The sequence below is a fragment of the Furipterus horrens genome, unplaced genomic scaffold, assembly GCF_987537825.1.
Source record: "Furipterus horrens unplaced genomic scaffold, mFurHor1.1.pri manual_scaffold_10, whole genome shotgun sequence".
NCBI classification, from domain to species: domain Eukaryota; kingdom Metazoa; phylum Chordata; class Mammalia; order Chiroptera; family Furipteridae; genus Furipterus; species Furipterus horrens.
In genome coordinates, this window is record NW_028327180.1 from 42,727,244 (window position 1) to 42,745,050 (window position 17,807).

Here is a 17,807-nt window from a genome sequence, read left to right on the forward strand (position 1 = left end):
TCCCTGGACCCGTATTTCGACGTTAGAGGTATTTGAAACGCCCACCTCTTCAGAGGTTCCTGGAGTCCCCATTCCATAAATCTAACTTCTCTTTTCTCAGTCCGGGGACATCCTTAAAGCCAACCACCTAGTATCCAGTTTCGGGGGCTCTCCTGGGCAGCTGCAGCAATCCCTGAGGAAGTTGGGGAACCTACGGATCACCCCCAATCCCAGTTACAAATCTGGGGTGATGCGCCGGCCTCCACTTGAGGGGCGAGAAAATCAGCGAAGACCCCGTTCTGTAAACATCAACCTTACCAAACCGCCTCCAGTTTGCCCTTAGAGCGGTTTGTTGGTTACACACTGTAGTCTTCCCTGCCCAATCAACATGTCCCGCCCTAACAGAAGCGTTTCACAGGCTCCGCCCAGTGGCTGCAGGCTGCATCGCAGTTATCGCAAACACTTCTAGTGGGACCCTTTCGTAGGCCCCGCCCCTGCCACATCCCATAGGGTGCGTACAAAGCGCCGCTTCTAATAGGATAGCTTCGCAGGCTCTACCCTTAGCGCTGCTTTCCTTGTCGCCAGGCAACGTGAGGGGAGCTATCCAGAGTGCTGAAGACTTCCCAGGGCCGCCTCAGAGAGAGTTCATGGCGCCCCCAGCCCTCAATAAGCGGCGCAGAAAACTCGATGCCACTGAACCTCTGCTGCACCCCCTTCCACCCCGTACTTGACCTCTTGGTGATAGAAATCTCTTCTCTCCACACCCTCCCTGCCATCTAGTTCAGAGGAAAGTTATCATGGTAAACTAGAAGACTTGCAGGACCTTGCCGCTTGACCTCCCAAACCTCATCTTCCACTCCTTCCCTCACTCCCTCCAGGCACACTGATCTCTCCAATGCACTACAAACAATCCAGGCACGTGCCCACTCAGGGGCTTTGCTCTCATTGTTTTTACTGCGTGAAATGTACTCAGTGCCCATCATGGCTCCTACCCCATCTCATACCTTAAAAATGTCACCTCAGTGAGTCTGATCATGACCACCCTGCCTTTCAACTCCTTGTCTCCTACCTTGCCCTCTTATTCTCGAGCACTCCTCACCACCTGACACAAGATATGCATTACTAATTTTTCTTGTTCGCTCAAGGGCACAGATTTTTGTCTGCTTGTTCATTGCTATGTTGCCAGCAATGAGAACAGTGCTTGACACGGAGTGGGTGCTCCATAATATTTATTGCATGTATATTCATGTTTGTAGTTGGGCATTTACTGTGAGCCAAACCCTGCTTACTTCATAATGATCCTCTGACCCCATTTGAAGATGGAGAAACTGAGATTCAGAGAGTGGTGATCACCAGACCAAAGTCCCTGGCTTCTGAGGGTCAGAGCCTGAATCCTCCCTCTCAGGTTCCTCTGGCCATAACCTTTTCACCCCATATCTGTGCTTCAATCCCTAATACTGCCTCCTTCTTCAAGAAAAGAAGTTGTATAAGAGAGCAGCTTCACAGGGCTCACACAGGACTAGATTTCAACTCCTGTTCCTTGATTACAAGCCATGTGACCATGAGCAAGCCAGCAAACATCTCTGCTTCATTTTCTTCATTCATAAAATAGGAATGAAAATAATACCCACCTCATTATACCGAGAGGGTCAAATGATGCAATGACAGTATAGAGCTTACCAGACATCTTGCATATATTGACACCTGCTCCATTAGTGTTGGCTGTTAATCATTATCATATTATTTGTGTGAACTAAAAAACAAAAAATTTAGAACAATGAGACCAGAAAAGCTACAGGAAGAAAGGGATTCAAGAAGGTGTAAATGAATAAATGCCAAACCTTACTGGAATAAGTGATTGAGCAAAAAAGGAAGAACTCATGGACATGAACATCAGTGTGGTGATCGTGGGAGGGAGGGGAGTGTAGGAAGGTGGAATAAGTGGGATAAATAAATGGTAATAGAAAACAATAAAAATAAACTTTTTAAAAAAGAAACAAGTTACAGTTAGCACAGTGCTTAAGTCAGCAGGAAAACTTGGAGAGGCTTTGGGGAAATAGGCACTCCATCTACTATCTGGTGCAGGTGCAAATGTCAAAAACTGATATAGGGCATTTGTAGGATCTTAAAATATTACAGACTTTAACCCAGTCATCCACCTAATGGAAATTTTGCCTAAAAATATACTTGCTGCCATGTGAAATTACTTAAATACAAGATTACTATTGCAGCCTTGTTTATAGAACCAAAGGTTACTCATAACTCAAGTGAGAATCAATGGGACACCACTTAAGAAAGTGATGGTCTACCAATACTTTGAGATACCAGGCAACTGTTAAGAGCAAGGAGACAATGTACTGACAGGACGGCCTCCAAGGTATAGACAAAAAGCAAGGTGTATCCTAACAGTGTTACTAGTAAGCCTTTTGTATTAAAAAAAGGTGTGTGTGTAAATATTTAACTTTCTATTTGCTTCTGTTTGCATGAAGAAATGCAGGAAAGACAGGAATCTAATAAAAAAATTATTAGGAAAAGCTGAGGTGAAAAGTGGGTAGGTGGGGGATGAGGTGGGAATGAGTTTGTTTGCCTTTACATTTTCTGAACTTTTTATACATTTGAAATTTTGAAATACTACAAAAGAAGAAAAGTGCCTAAAACATAAAATTTAGTTCAATGAAGACTCTTGTACTTACAACCTCCAAAGACCACCATTTTGTATTTTTGTTTCATGTGGAAAAGATATATGAGTGTGTGTGTATACACAAAACACTAAAATAAAAAAAGAAGTGTTCAGCAGCCTGGTTGTATTGAATTATGCTGCCATGTCACCTAAGTGAGTAATAAAAAATATTTGTAAATGGCTCCAACATCTGAAAAGGTGTTCAATCTAAGTAGGAATCATGGAAATGCAAATTAAAACTCCATTGAGATTCCGTTTCACAAAAACTTGATTGGCAAACATTTTTTTAAAGAGTTTAAAAAAATTTTTTAGAGAGAAGGGAAGAGAGGAAGAAAGAGGGAGAGAAAGATCAATGTGTGGTTGCCTCTCGCATGCCCCCAACTGGGCCCTGGCCCGCAACCCAGGCACATGCCCTGACTGGGAATCGAACTGGCTACACTTTTGGTTTGCAGGTCGGTGCTCAATCCACTGAGCCACACCAACCAAGGCTGAATGGCAAACATTAAGAGTTCTGAAAATATGGCCTGGCCGGTGTGGCTCAGTGGATTGAGCACTGACATGTGAACCAAAGAGTCTCCAGTTTGATTCCCAGTCAGGGCACGTGCCTGGGTTGCGGGCCAGCTCCCCAGTTGGGGGTGGGTGAGAGACAGCCTATCGATGTATCTCTCACATGTTTCTCTCCCTCTCTTTCTCCCTTTCTGTCTCTCTAGAAAAAGTAAATAAAATAATTAAATTATGTGATAATATAGTATCTATTTTTAAAGTATAAGTAAATCTATTTAAAATTAAATCATAAAACATTAAACTATGTTTTCACATTTTTCTTTGATTTTTTTGTTAGTGTACATGTGTTTTTACTCATTAATATACTGTTTAATGTAGTAAGCTATATAAAATATAAAATTTATTTTAATCTTTTTCATATTACTAAGAGATTTCTCCTCACCCCCCCCTTTTTATTGAGATATAATTGACATATAATATTGTATTAGGCCCTTGCTGGTGTGGCTCAGTGGATTGAGTGCCAGTCTGAGGACCAAAGGGTCACCGGATCAATTCCCAGTCAGGGTATATACCTGGGTTGTGGGCCAGGTCCTTGGTTGGGGGCATGTGAGAGGCAACCACACATTGATGTTCTCTCCCTCTTTCTCCCTCCCTTCTCTAGGAATAAATAAAATCTTTAAAAATGTACTAGTTTTAGGTGTACAACTCAATAATTTGATATACATTGTGAATATATTTTATATTTTCAATGGGAAATAACATTAAAAAGTATGCAGAGACAATTGATTTCCTGCATGCTAGTGTGAGGAGCTTCATAGGTCCACTCCCAGTCGAACTGGTGAAAAATATTAAAAAGAAACTACTTAAAGTCTCTGAAAATGGTCCTAAGGGCATACAGCCAATGAGGAATCATCTATACAAGAAACCCTATGAGAAAATTTGGTTAGAACAGTGAGTGTGGTATTTGATATCTCCTGTCTCCCTTTTACCAGTTCAGAAGATGGAAGTTGCACTCCAGACTGGTGCATCTCTCTCCCAGCCCCCAATCAGAGGGCTAGCTTCTTAGGAGGGGCAGCAAGTCAGCATTTTCCATCTTGCCTTAAGCTACCTATGCTGAGTCTAAGTTGCAGGCAAGTGCTGCTCTTCAAACAGAAAAACAGAATTTTCCAAAATTATGGAGAGACTTCAATGATCAGATCCAAGAAATTCAGGATATCCCAAACAGGGTAAATGAAAAGAAATCCACTCCTTGGCTGGGTAGCTCAGTTGGTTAGGGCATTGTTCTGTTTCACCACAGTTGTGGGTTTGATGCCTGGTTAAAGCATATACAAGAATCATTCAATGAGCCCTGGCCAGTGTGGCTCAATTGGTTGAAGTGTACTGTAACCTAAAGTTTGTGGGTTCGATTCGAAAGCTCAAGCAATTGGTCAAGAGCCAGGGCAAATAAATTTCTTTTCAGGTAAACAACACTTTAGGAATTATCAACTTAGGGTTTTTATTATTGAAATAAATTTCAAAGATGTTCTTCAGACAAACACATTCACCTGAGATTCAAAGTCTCAGTGAATATAAGTTATAAGCAAAGATATTGCTGAATATATATAAAACTGATTGGTAGAACAACAACAATCAAAATGCCTAATCTGTAGTCAAAAAACCCAATCAACATATCAAATACTGGACAAATGAGGCTTCTGAGTTCTTAATTAAATTGTCTTAGTTGATTGGGATATGTTAAAGGTACTGGTTGAGTACACCACTTACCATAGCTAGCAAGTCCACCACAATAATACACAGAGCACAAAGTTTCAGTAAAATCAGAGAAAAAATCAATTGAGAAAAATAAAAGGTGAAACATTTTTAACAATTAAAAAAAAGGCAAGCAACAAGTGCTGGCGAGGATGCGGAGAAACGGGAACCCTACTGCACTGTTGGTGGGAATGCAGACTGGTGCAGCCACTATGGAGAACACTATGGAATTACCTCAAAAGATTAAAAATGGAACTGCCTTTTGAACCAGCGACTCCACTACTAGGATTATACCCGAAGAATCTTGAAACACCAATTCAAAAGAACTTATGCACTCCTATGTTCATTGCAGCACTGTTTACAATAGCTAAGTGCTGGAAACAACCTAAGTGCCTATCTGTAGATGAGTGGATCAAAAAACTGTGGTACATTTACACAATGGAATACTATGTAGCAGAAAGAAAGAAGGAACTTCTGCCATTTGCAACAACATGGATGGAACTAGAGAGAATTATGCTTAGTGAAATAAGCCAGGCAAAGAAAGAAAAATACCATATGATATCACCTAATACAGGAAACTAAAGAACAACACAAACAAAGGAACTAAATAGAACGAAGAGCAGAATATCAGTCAATAGGGGGGAGGGGAGAGGGAGAGAAGAGGGATAAGTAAGGGAAGGGTTTAATTAAAGAGCCTGTATAAAAGACTCATGGACATGGACAACGGGGAGGGATATGATTGCGGGAGAGGGGGTGGGTTGGGTGGGGGAGAGAAATTAGGGGAAAAGGGGACAACTGTAATTGAAAAACCAAAATTAAAAAAAAAAAAAAGGCAAGAGAGACAGAGGAAAAGCCAATAAAAGAACCCTCAGCCTTGGCTGGGTAGCTCAGTTTGTTGGAGCGTTGTCCCAGCCAAGGTTGTGGGTTTGATACCCAGTCAGGGCACATACAAGAATCAACCAATGAATGCATAAATAAGTGGAACAATGTATTGATGTTTCTCTTTAAAAAAAAAAAAAAATTAGAAGAGAACCCTCAGACTCTACACAAATAGCCTGTAAAAAATGGAATCAGATCCAATATATTAGTAAGCATTATAAATGTAAATAGAATAAACATCAGTAAAGGCAAAGATTATTGGAATGTTTGAAAAATACCAACGTTCAGTTTTTGTCTTTTTTTCTAAAGACACAACTTAAGGCAGAAAATGTCAAGATCAGGGTACAAAAATATTTAAGGGTTACCATAACATAAAGGAAACTGGTATAGTTATATTAGTATCAAATAAAAAGATTTATACAAACCCATAGGTTGTGGAGATAAGGGAATGGGAATTAAAGAAAAGAGAAAAAGAAGAGAGAGACCTTACATGGATTGGTGTCATTCAAGGACTGCGAATAACTCAAACCTCTGCATTTGAAATCCAAAAAGAGGGGAACAAAATTATATGAGGACATTAGGAGTAACTGTAAGCCAGTAAATTTGACAACTCAAATAAATTAATAAATTCTTAGAAAAACTACTTACCTGTATTGAGAAGAAAGAGAACACCTGAATAGTCTTGTATAAGTTTAAAATGTTTTGCAAGGAAAGCAACATAACCAGGCTTGAGCAAGATATTACTATAAGCAAAGAAAATTATAGACCAATATAATTTATAGCCAAGATGCAAAAATTCTAAATAAAATAAAAATATTAATAAAATGCCACAGTCTAAAAAACAAAACAAAACCATGAACAAGCTGGATTTACTTCAAGAATGGAAATAAAATTTATTAATAAATTAGAAAAGAAATTTTATGTCATTGGGCATTTTATTTTATTTAAAAAAAATTTTTTTATTTTGGTTTTTCAATTACAGTTGTCCCCTTTTCCCCTATATTTTATTTTTTAAATATTGATTTTAGAAAGGGGAAGGGAGGGAAAGAAACATTGATGTGATCAGTTGCCTCTTGCAGGCCTCCCAATGGAGGACCAAACCCGTAACCTAAACATCTGCCCTCACCAAAATTGAACCCACGACCCTTCGGTTCATGGAACGACACTCCAGCCAACTGAGCCACACAGGCCAAGGGCTCATTGGGCATTTTAAAGTAAATGAGACAAATTATATAGTTATCTCTATAGATATAGAAAAAGTGTACAATAAACATTTATTTACAATAAAAATCTGTGAGTGAACTAGGAATTGAAAGAACTCCCTCTTTTTTTAACTTAATATGGTGCATTTTCAAAAAACCTATAACAGACAACTTACATAATGGTAAAATGTTAAAATCACTTGTTTTAAAGTGTCTTCTGGTTTATAGCATAAGGAGTCCATGACAGAAGCCCAAACATTGAGGAGAAGGCTGCAATAATCCAGGCAAGAGCTGTTGGTGTCTGGACCAAGGTGACAGCTGTGGAGGAGGAAAGTGTGAAGTATTTCATTTTGGCTAAATGTTGAAAACAGAGCAGCCAGAATTTGCTGATAAATCAAATATAGGGAGTGACAGACAGTGAGAGCTCAAGAATCATCCCTAATTTTCTATCGGAGATCCTGGACGATTTGAGCGGTTACTATTTGAGAAGCTGAAGGTGAAAGGGAGTAGGCAAGCTTGGACTGGGCTACAATCAGGAGCTCTGCTTTGGACATGTAGAGTTTGGATGCCTATAGACACCCAGTGGAGATTTCAAGGAAGCATGTCTTGAGATGGGAATTTAGGAGATAGGAATAAAAGTTTGGGTATTGTCTACATATAGAGGTTTTAAAAATATATTAGTTACAGGTCATGTGACATAGTCTTGAGGGGGGAGGGTTCTTAAGATTTGGGGAGTTAGGGGCAACTGATGGTGAAAATAGAGGCCAGCCATGGGAAAATCAGAAGTGTTGCAGACAATGGCAACAGCAAAGGCCTTGAGGTGGACCTCCTGACCGGTCGTTTCCTAGATGTGATCTCAGTGAGGAATCTCCACCATCCTGAGAAACGGGCATCATTATCCCGAAGCTCCGAGGATCAACCCAGTTAGGCCAGTGGTAGTAAGAGGAAACAGTCTGGATTAATAGCGCCCTCTACTGGCCTTAACGGATATCAGCTTCATTTCCCACAAAAATAACGGTTATTATATTTATTATATATATAGTTGCTATTATTGGTGGAACACAGCCAGCGCTTAATGAATCCGTGACTCAGCCTCTTTCATCCCTGTTTAACATGGAGGATGGCACTAGTGGGGATGTATATGTAGGTGTGCACTGAATGAATGAACGAACGAATAGGTGTGGCCAGGTTCTGGACCTGCAAATCTGAGATTCCTTCCTTCACTGAATAAACTAATGTTGATTGAGCACGTACTACCTGCTAGGTCCTATTCTCAGCACTGAACAAAACATACAAAGCTCTATACACATCTATCCTCATTCAATCTTCACAATGTCCTTAATCCGAGATGCTATCATTCGCCCCAATTAGTTGGCATACAATATTATATTAGTTTCAGGTGTACAACAAAGTGATTAGATATTTATATAACTTACAAAGTGATCAGAAGTCAATTTTTGATACCTGAAGGCAATGCGTTGCTTTGGAGCAAACTGCACGCCCTGAGAGGACCAGCAGGCTAGTGTCTGTTGCCATGGCCCCCTGACGCTCTCCCAGAGTTTCGGCAGCCCTTACGCCTCACGTGACACTAGCCAATATGGCGCGGCCCAGAGTGTTTCAATGCCCACGTGGTTCTGGCAGGCAAGATGGCGGCAGCTAGCCCCACTTCCCTGGAGTCGACTCCGCGGATCTTGCGGCTGGTGGCCGAGTGCAGCCGCTCCAGGGCACGGGCAGGCGAGCTGCGGCTACCGCACGGGCCAGTGGCCACTCCAGTATTCATGCCAGTGGGCACGCAGGCCACCATGAAGGGCATCACAGCGGAGCAGCTGGACGCGCTGGGTTGCCGCATCTGCCTGAGCAATACCTACCATTTGGGTCTGAGGCCGGTGGGTGGGCTCTGCCCGTAAGGGGTGGTGGTGGACTTGGGGAGCTCTGGAGCATCTCCTAGGCCCGGGCATGGCTCCAAAAGTCGGCTGACAAACGCCTACTGAGAGCCCCCGGTGGCCCAGGCCTTGTGCTGTGCATGAGGGAGCAGCGGGGATCCAAGTTGGTCATCCCTGCCCCCTACATGAGTTCCCAGGGTCGCGCTTCCCCCCGACACGACTCTTTCTTTCACCCCCTTCCGATTCCCAACCCAGGGCCCCGAGCTGATCCGGAAAGCCCACGGTCTCCACGGCTTCATGAATTGGCCCCACAATCTGCTGACGGTGAGGTGGGACGGGGATGCGAGGACGCTCCTCGGAGGTGAATCTCTCCTAACCCCTCTCATGACTGCCCTGCGGTGGGTTTTCCCCAGGACAGCGGCGGCTTCCAGATGGTGTCCCTTGTGTCCCTGTCTGAGGTGACGGAGGAAGGCGTCCGCTTCCGCTCCCCCTACAACGGCGACGAGACCCTTTTGAGCCCAGAGAGGTCCGTAGAGATCCAGAACGCGCTGGGTGAGCAGATCCGGGGCACTGCCCCTTCCCCTACATTTCGAGGGTAGAGGTGAGGCGGCCGGCCCCTTACATGCTGTGTGGCTTTGGGCAATCGCTTTCCTTCCCTGAGCTTCAGTTGAGCCAACTAAAATGCCGATAGTTCACAAGATTAATGATCTAATGCCGGTAAGTCTCTTAGCACAGTGCTTGGCATGTATTATCCCTTATTATCCTTATTACTATTATGACTTTTTCTTTTTTATGCTCACGCGAGGACATGGCCATTTATTCTAGAGAGAGGGAAAGGGAGGGAGAGAAACAGAATGGAGAAGAAACATCGATCGGTTGTCTCTAGGCATGTGCCTTGCTGTTGGACGTGGCCTAACCAACTGAGCCACACTGGTCAGGGCATGGCTGGTTTATTGTCTTCATTTGTCTGTTTTCTGTTTTGTTTTTCTTTTCTTTTTAAAGCTTTATTGTGATATGATGCACATATAATTCATTCATTTAAAACGTACACTTAAGTATATTCAAAGAATTGTACAACCACCAGAACATTTTTATCCTCCTAAAAAGAAATTCCATACCTATTATAAGTCACTCCCCTTTCCTCCCTCTTCAAGCCCTAACTAATCTACTTTATGTTTCTATAGATTTGCCTTTTCTAGACATTTCATGTAAATGAAATCCTACAATATGTGGTCTTTTATGAGTGGCTTCTTTTATGTAGTATAATGTTTTTGTTTTTTGTCTTTAATATGGAACGCTTCATGAAATTGCGTGTTGCACTTGCGCAGGGGCCATAGTAATCTTCTCCATCAATCCAGTCTTAGTATACATGCTGTCGAAATGAGCACTAGTATAATATTTTTGAGGTTCATCTGTATTATAGTGGGATCAGTACTTTATTTCTTTCTATATCCAAATAATATAATATTGAATGGATATGCTTCATTAACTTTTTTGATAGTTGCAATCTCACATATCCTGTTTAGTTTTTTAAAAGATTTTATTTACTTACTTATTTTTAGAGAGATGGGAAGGGAGGAAGAAAGAGAGGGAGAGAAACAACAATGTGTGGTTGCCTCTTGCGTGTCCCCAACTGGGGACCTGGCTCACAACCCAGGCATGTGCCCCAACTGGGGATTGAACTAGGGACCCTTTGGTTCACAGGTTGTCACTCCATACACTGAGCCATACCGGCCAGGGCTCCTGTTTATTTTTTAGTTAAATAACTTTTTTGCTTTGCTCCTCTTTTTCTATCTTAAAAAAAAAAAAAAAAGATTTTTGTTTACTTATTTATTTATTTTTAGAGAGAGGGGAAGGGAGGGAGAAAGAGGAGAGAAACATCAATGTGTGGTTGCCTCTCACATTCACCCAACTGGGGACCTGGCCTGCAACCCAGGCATGTGCCCTGACTGGGTATCGAACCAGTGACCCTTTGGTTCACAGGCCGGCGCTCAGTCCTCTGAGCCACACCAGCCAGGGTTTTTTCCTACCTTTTAAAACCCCTTAGATCATCTGTAATAATCAAACCAACTCCTAGATAGTCTATCCTTTCATCTGTATTTTAATTTGTATCTTTAAAACATAGGAATTTTTTTTAAATATAAATTTTAAAAAGATTTTATTTCTTTTAGAGAGAGGGGAAGGGAGAGGGAAAGAGAGAGAGAAAAACATCAATGTGTGGTTGCCTCTCCCATGCCCCCAACTGGGGACCTGGCCTGTAACCCAGGCATGTGCCCTGACTGAGAATCAAACTGGCGACCCTTTAGTTCGCAGGCCGGTGCTTAATCCACCAGCCAGGGCATAATAGCACCTAAAAATAATTAACAATAATTAATTAACATCATCAAATATCTGGCCAGTCAGTGTTAAGAGTTATAATTTCTTTATTTTTATTTTATTATTTTATTTAATCTTTATTGTATTTTTTCCCATTACATTTAGTCTCCTAACAACCCACTGCCCCTATATAGTTGTTTTATAAATGTCATTTTTCTCCTTTATAGTCTGTTTACTTTAGGGTCCAAATAATGTGCAGATACCACAATTGTTTGAGTGGTCTCATAATATTCTTTTAATGTATATTATATATAATATTATATATATTACATATTATCTAGTTTCTCCCTATACTTTTTTGTTTGTTTTCAATGGGCTTCTTGAAGAAACTGGTTTCTTTGTCTTGTAGTGTTTTCCACAGTCTGACTTTTTGCTGATCACTGCCCTGTGGTGTTGAGTAACAGTTTTTCTCCGTCCCCTATATTTCCTGTAGGTTGCTACTTGGATCTAGAGGTTTGAGCCAGATTCAAATTCTTTTCTGTATGGGGATTTTAAAAAATTTGTATTTATTGATTTTAGAGAAAGAGAGGAAGGGAGAAAAAGAGAGAGAGACATCAATTTGTTGTTCCACTTATTTATGCATTCATTGGTTAATTCTTGTATGTGCCCTGATCAGAGACTGAACCTGCAACGTTGACATATTGGGACGATGGTCTAACCAACTGAGCTACCTGGCTAGAGCCTGCAGATTCTAATTATTTTTCCTTTTGGCAAGATGGCCTCACTGTATGTATTGCCATTGGAGAGTGCCTAATGTCTCCCCTTCTTTCCCAGTTAACTATCCTTGCTTCTTGCTTGGGACCATTATGCCATTAGGAGTTACAACATGGTGATGTTCTGGTTCTGTCATTCTTCTGTAAAGAAAACCATCTGTCACCAACTGGGAGACCAAATAGTTCAGTTCATATAGGAAACATGGGATTAATTCTTTTCCCTTATTTAAAAGTTTTCATGGGTTGATTACTTAGCATCCTCCAGCAGGGGCAAACTAACGTTTAGATTTTTAGGATCACCATGAACTCATGGCTTTACATGTATTTGATGTGTCTCAGTCCATTGCAATTGGATCAATTCTTATTGATTGTCAAATTGCCCCATGTTTGGCTAGTATGGTGTGCTGTGCTTTTTTCCTATAATGATACATGATACTTAATATTTTCTACATGTAAGTACACATTTCCTAATCTGAAATTCTAGGAGCCAAGAATTTTCACGTTTTAGAAGATAACAAGCCCCACTTACTAAACACACAGCATCTCAGTGAGGTCTGGAGCAGTACTCTGTGGTGCTGCACTTCACTTTTTTTTTTTTTTCGAATTAAAAATATTGTGGTAAATACACATAACATAAAATTAACCATATTAACCATTTTAAGTGTTCAATTCACTGGCATTAAGTACATTCACATTATTGTGCAACCATCCCCACCATCCATTTCTAGAACTTTTCATCTTGCAAAACCGAGACTCTGTCCCTATTAAACAATAACTCCATATTCCTCTTTCCCTCTTCCTCTGATACCTACCCTTCTACTTTAAGAATTAGACTACTCTAGGAACCTCATATAAATGAACACATACGGTATTTGTCCTTTTGTGGTTGGCTTATTTCACTTAGCATAATATCTTCAAGGCTCATCTATGTTGTCGGATGTGTCAGAATTTCCTTCCTTTTCAAGTATGCATAAGGTTCCATTGTATGTCTATATCACATTTTATCTGTCGATGGACATGGGTTGCTTTCACCTTTTGGCTCTTGGGAATAGTCCTATGAACATGGGTATACAAATATCTCTTAAGATCCTTCTTTTAATTCTTTTGGGTATATGCCCAGAAGTGGAATTGCTAGATCATATGGTATATACTTAACTTTTTTTGGATTAACACTTTATGAATATTTTTATTAAATTGGATTTTTGAAAGAGTTATAACCATCTTGGGTTTTGTTACCAAATGAGTGTGCTATAAACATAAGAAAAACCTTTTGATTTTGAGAAGTGTCTAGATTTTGGAATGGTTGGGAAGGCACATTCTGTCAAGGGCTGGACCATGGTTTATTAACCAGACCCCTGTTGATGGACACCTGGGTTCCTATCTTGCTATTGTTTGCCACACATCATTTTATACTCACGATGTTTTGTTCTTGAAGGATAAATTTGCAGAAGTGGGATTTTATTCTACATGCCAGGGAAGAGATTAGCCTGGGAGTGCTAGGGTTAGGTGGAGGAGGTAATAACAAATGGACATTTTGAAAGTTCTCTCTAGCTGCTGTATAAGTGATTAGGGGATTAAATGGGAGTCAGCAAGACCCAAGGAGGGACTTTTGGTGTACAGTTTGCCCCCAACAGGTGGGGTCTTTCCTAGTGACAGTGCCCGATTTTCAACTCCCTCCCACTTCAGGGTCAGACATCATCATGCAGCTGGATGATGTGGTCAGCAGCACTGTGACGGGACCGCGTGTGGAGGAGGCCATGTACAGGTGTGTGTGTGTGTGTGTGTGTGTGTGTGTGTGTGCGCGCGCGTGCACCAGGGGTGGGGATCCTGATCCTGCACCCTTGTTTCCCTGCCCTTCACCGGACCCAAACAGCTGATTGGTCCTCTTGCAGATCAGTCCGCTGGCTAGACCGATGCATTGCAGCCCATCAGCAGCCGGAGAAGCAGAATCTCTTTGCTATCATCCAGGGTGGACTGGACACGGATCTCCGGGCCACCTGCCTTGAAGGTAGAACCATGTTCGGCAGGGCCAGAGTTTGTCACATTGCTGAGGGCCTTACATAGGCCTGGCTTGTGATGGTGCTGAGGCAGTGGTGGTTAATGGGTGAAAGGGTTCTCCCGGTGAAAAGGTTTTCCATGTGGAAAGAACAGCTGAAGCAAAGGCCGAGAGGCAGAATGGAGTAGAATGTTTGCAGAATAATAGTAATTCCAATAACTGTCAGTGTTTTCAAGTGCTGGTCACAGATTGACCCACTGAGTTTTAATAACAATTCTGTAAAGTGGGAACTACCAGTTCCCAGGTTTACAGAAGGGAAAAGAAGGCAGAGAGCTGTTAAGTTACTTACCCCAGGCCTACAGTTTGGATGTCACAGAGCTGGGATTTGGGCCCAGGCCTTGAGCCCTAGAACCTACAGCATTAGTTGATACACTGAGATACTGGGGAGCCATTGAGGGCTGTTGAGTGGGAGAGTGACAGGAACCAACGGGAACTGTAGAGAAACCCTGATAGGACAGGAAGCTGAAGGCCCATGAGGAAGCTAGAGTAATTATCCTGGGAAGGGCGACTAGGCTTAAACCAAAGCTGTGGCCCAGGAGATGAAGGGGAGCAAGTAGGGGGGCAGAGAGGAGGAGGAGCAGTATTTCCTTTTGCCTGGTTGCCCCTCACCTTGCGCTGTACCTTCAGAGATGACCAAGAGGGACGTCCCTGGCTTTGCCATCGGGGGACTGAGCGGGGGTGAGAGCAAGGGCCAGTTCTGGAGGATGGTGGCGCTGAGCACTTCAAGGCTACCTAAGGACAAACCCCGATACCTGATGGGGGTCGGGTATGTCCAAAAGCGGGGAGACTGCTGCACCTGTGGGGAGCAGATTCCTGGGGACCCTCTGTTCCCCCTTCTGCCCCTCTTCCCCACTGTGTGTTAGGGGAAAGGATATAGCCCTGCCTGGGAGGGGACTAAGGAGGACATGGTCCTCTGCTGGGTATGTTTCTGAGGGTTCCAGTTTAGGGGGAGTCTGAGAATCCTGAAGGGGGTCTGGGTGTGTGCCCAGGGTTTGAGGTACTCTGCTCCCCTCCCCCCATGGCCCCACCCCCAGCTATGCCACTGATCTGGTGGTCTGCGTGGCTCTTGGATGCGACATGTTCGACTGCGTTTTCCCTACAAGGACAGCGGTGAGGCCTTGGGCAGGGGGCAGTAGGGGCGGGGCCTGATGGTGGGCAAAGGTGGAGGTGGGGCCAGAAAGCTTAAAGACCTTGTTAACCTGCTTTGCGCCCCCTTTTCTCCCTCAGCGATTTGGCTCTGCCCTGGTGTCTACTGGGAACCTGCAGCTGAAGAAGAAGCAGTTTCAGAAGGACTTCCGCCCCATAGACCCTGAATGTGCCTGTCCTACCTGCCAGAAGTAGGAGAGGATAGGGCTGGAGGCTGGGGGAAGCCGTGAAGGGGCGCAGGACCCTATACTGCTGAGCCCTGACTTTCTGTTCCCAGGCACAGCCGGGCCTTCCTTCACGCGCTACTCCACAGTGACAACACCGCTGCCTTGCACCACCTCACTGTCCACAATATTGCCTACCAGGTAGGCCCGTGGCTTGGGTGGATAAGGCAGGGGTGGGACGGGGTTCCCCTGGGTGCAGGAGGCTGACACTGACACCTCTGCCCCATAGCTGCGGCTGATGGGCGCCATGCGCGCCAGCATCGTGGAGAAACGGTTTCCTGACTTCGTTCAGGACTTCATGCGCACCATGTATGGGGACCCCACCCTCTATCCCACCTGGGCCACAGAAGCCCTGGCCTCTGTGGGAATCACATTGAGTTGACCTGGCTTGGGGGAGGGAGGGGAAGAGGATGGAAGATAATGAAGGGTTTGGATTTTTTTTTTTAGAACTTACAGTGTGTCTGTTCTTTCTTGGGGAGGTGGCCTGTGTTGGTCCCCTTCCTGGTCTGAGTGTCCTGCAGTCATGCCCCTTGCCTATCATTGATAGTAATAACTAGTAACCATAGCAACAGCTAGTATCTGGAAACCACCTCTCACAGCCCATCATGTAAGAAATGTCCCAGAGCTGCATTCCTTTTTCTGTGGCCCAGGCCTTCGAGCCACTCCAGGGGTCAACACTCTTATCTCTTCCCCTTTTCACAGGTGAGTAACAGGCCCAGAGACGGGAAGTAGCTTACATAAGTTCACCACTTAGAAAGTAGCAGCCTGGCTCCAGAGCTCATGCCCTTAGCCTTGATTCTTCAAACATGTGGCTTAATCTTGCTGTCAGTAAACAGTTAAATGATAATAGGTATGATGTAGTAGGTGCTTACACTGCACCTGGCCTTGTTCTAAATGGTTGTCATGTGTATTTAATCCTTGCAACTTTATGATGCATGAATAGCTACCTTCCCCATTTTACGGATGAGGAAACTTGCGTTTCGGGAATGAAGTTACTTGGTCACTATTACCCAGCAAATAAGTAGGCCCAGGATCTAACCCAGATATGGCCCGTTACAGAGCTGGTGCTCTTAGAAGATAAGGGTTTTTAAATTGAAAAAATAATACGTGTGTATGACCTGCCATTCAAATAGCATAAAAATGCAACTATGATATTTTGATCGGTTTGTATATTCTTCCAGAAACTTTCCATGTGTGTATATTTTTCATGCATGTCAGTGTTCTTTACATGCAGTATATTCTTGGCTTTTTTTCCCCTCGTATATATCAAATTGTTTACATGTCAGTACATGAAGACTTATCCTCTTTATAGCTGCTGCAGAAAATTTAGCTCCATGGAGGGACAGTTGGGGTGTTTCCAGGTTTCTGCCATTCTAGTCAAGGCTGCAATGTCAATCCTTGTTGGTTGTCTTTTTACCCCTCTATCTGAGATTGGAGTATGTGTCTTGGAGCAAGTATATACTGTTGGCCACTCTGCCACCCCACTCCTGTTTCTACAACCAGCCCACTGCCCCACCTCCATTGCTCCTGACTCCTTACTGGGTTGCTTCTGTTTTCTTGGACTCCTTGGTTTCTCTCTGGTCCATCTATGCCCAAAGGGATAAAATCACTTATTTCTCTCTTTCTCTTTTTAAATATTTTATTTATTTATATTTAGAGAGAGGGAAAGGGAGGGAGAAAGAGAGGGAAACATCGGTGAGAAAAACATCAATCAATTGCCTCTGAAATGCGCCCTGAACGGGACCAAACTTGCAACCCAGGCATGTGCCCCAACCCAGAATGAAACTGACAACCTTTCGCCTTGTAGGGCTACACCCAACTGAGTCACACCAGTCAGAGTAAATCACTTCTTTCTTTAAAAATATTTATTTTTAGAGAGAGGGGAAGGGAGGGAGAAAGGGGAACATCACTGTATGGGAGAAACTCCAACTGTTACCAGGCTGGCAACCCAGGCATATGCCCTGACTAGGAATCGAACCAGTGACCTTTCAGTTTGCAAGCCAGGGCCCAGTCCACTGAGCCACACCAGCTAGGGTACACTTCTCTTCTTAACGTGTCTATTTATGGGCTCAAGATCCGTTGAGTTTCAATGATACTCAAAAAAGATAATGTTCGCTAAATTTGAAGAGGCAGGTGTGTTTGTTAGCTTTATCAAGGCAGGGGTAAAGGAAGATAGGCAATCGCAAAGGCATAGAGGTGTGACTTTTATATACGAAAGCGGGGGAGACAATGCCCAGCTAGACAGCCTTTCCCTAGAAACCACTAACATCCTCAGATTCGTTTTAAAAGCGTTGTGAAACCGCGAGCAAAGAGCTGGTTTGCAAGCCCTGGGACAGATGCATTCTGGGACGTGTAGTTTTCGTTAGAGCCTAGAAACTCGCTAGTGACAATCATCACTTAGTCGCCCCACGAGGAG

General features: G+C 43.2%; 1 protein-coding gene and 1 non-coding gene across 2 annotated transcripts; one reads left to right on the forward strand and one right to left on the reverse strand.

Annotated features, from left to right (window-relative positions):
• Window positions 1–8,609: 8,609 nt before the first annotated feature.
• QTRT1 (queuine tRNA-ribosyltransferase catalytic subunit 1) lies at window positions 8,610–15,835 on the forward strand. The gene is made up of 10 exons (XM_090289578.1): window positions 8,610–8,879; window positions 9,132–9,200; window positions 9,290–9,428; window positions 13,652–13,730; window positions 13,858–13,973; window positions 14,649–14,787; window positions 15,056–15,131; window positions 15,249–15,358; window positions 15,445–15,532; window positions 15,621–15,835. The coding sequence occupies exons 1-10, from the start codon at window positions 8,640–8,642 to the stop codon at window positions 15,771–15,773; spliced, it is 1,209 nt and encodes a 402-aa protein (XP_090145704.1). The 5' UTR covers window positions 8,610–8,639; the 3' UTR covers window positions 15,774–15,835.
• Window positions 10,160–10,264, reverse strand: LOC149999854 (U6 spliceosomal RNA). The gene has a single exon (XR_016513785.1). It is a non-coding gene; the product is annotated as a U6 spliceosomal RNA (small nuclear RNA).
• Window positions 15,836–17,807: the final 1,972 nt, after the last annotated feature.

What these genes read in the sequence shown, in the direction of transcription:
- QTRT1 (XM_090289578.1), top strand. Translation starts at nt 8,640, where the DNA reads ATGGCGGCAGCTAGCCCCACTTCCCTGGAGTCGACTCCGCGGATCTTG. An exon ending in CGATACCTGATGGGGGTCGG is followed by an intron (nt 14,788 to 15,055) that starts GTATGTCCAAAA and finishes CCCCACCCCCAG; the next exon opens with CTATGCCACTGATCTGGTGG. An exon ending in TCCACAATATTGCCTACCAG is followed by an intron (nt 15,533 to 15,620) that starts GTAGGCCCGTGG and finishes TCTGCCCCATAG; the next exon opens with CTGCGGCTGATGGGCGCCAT.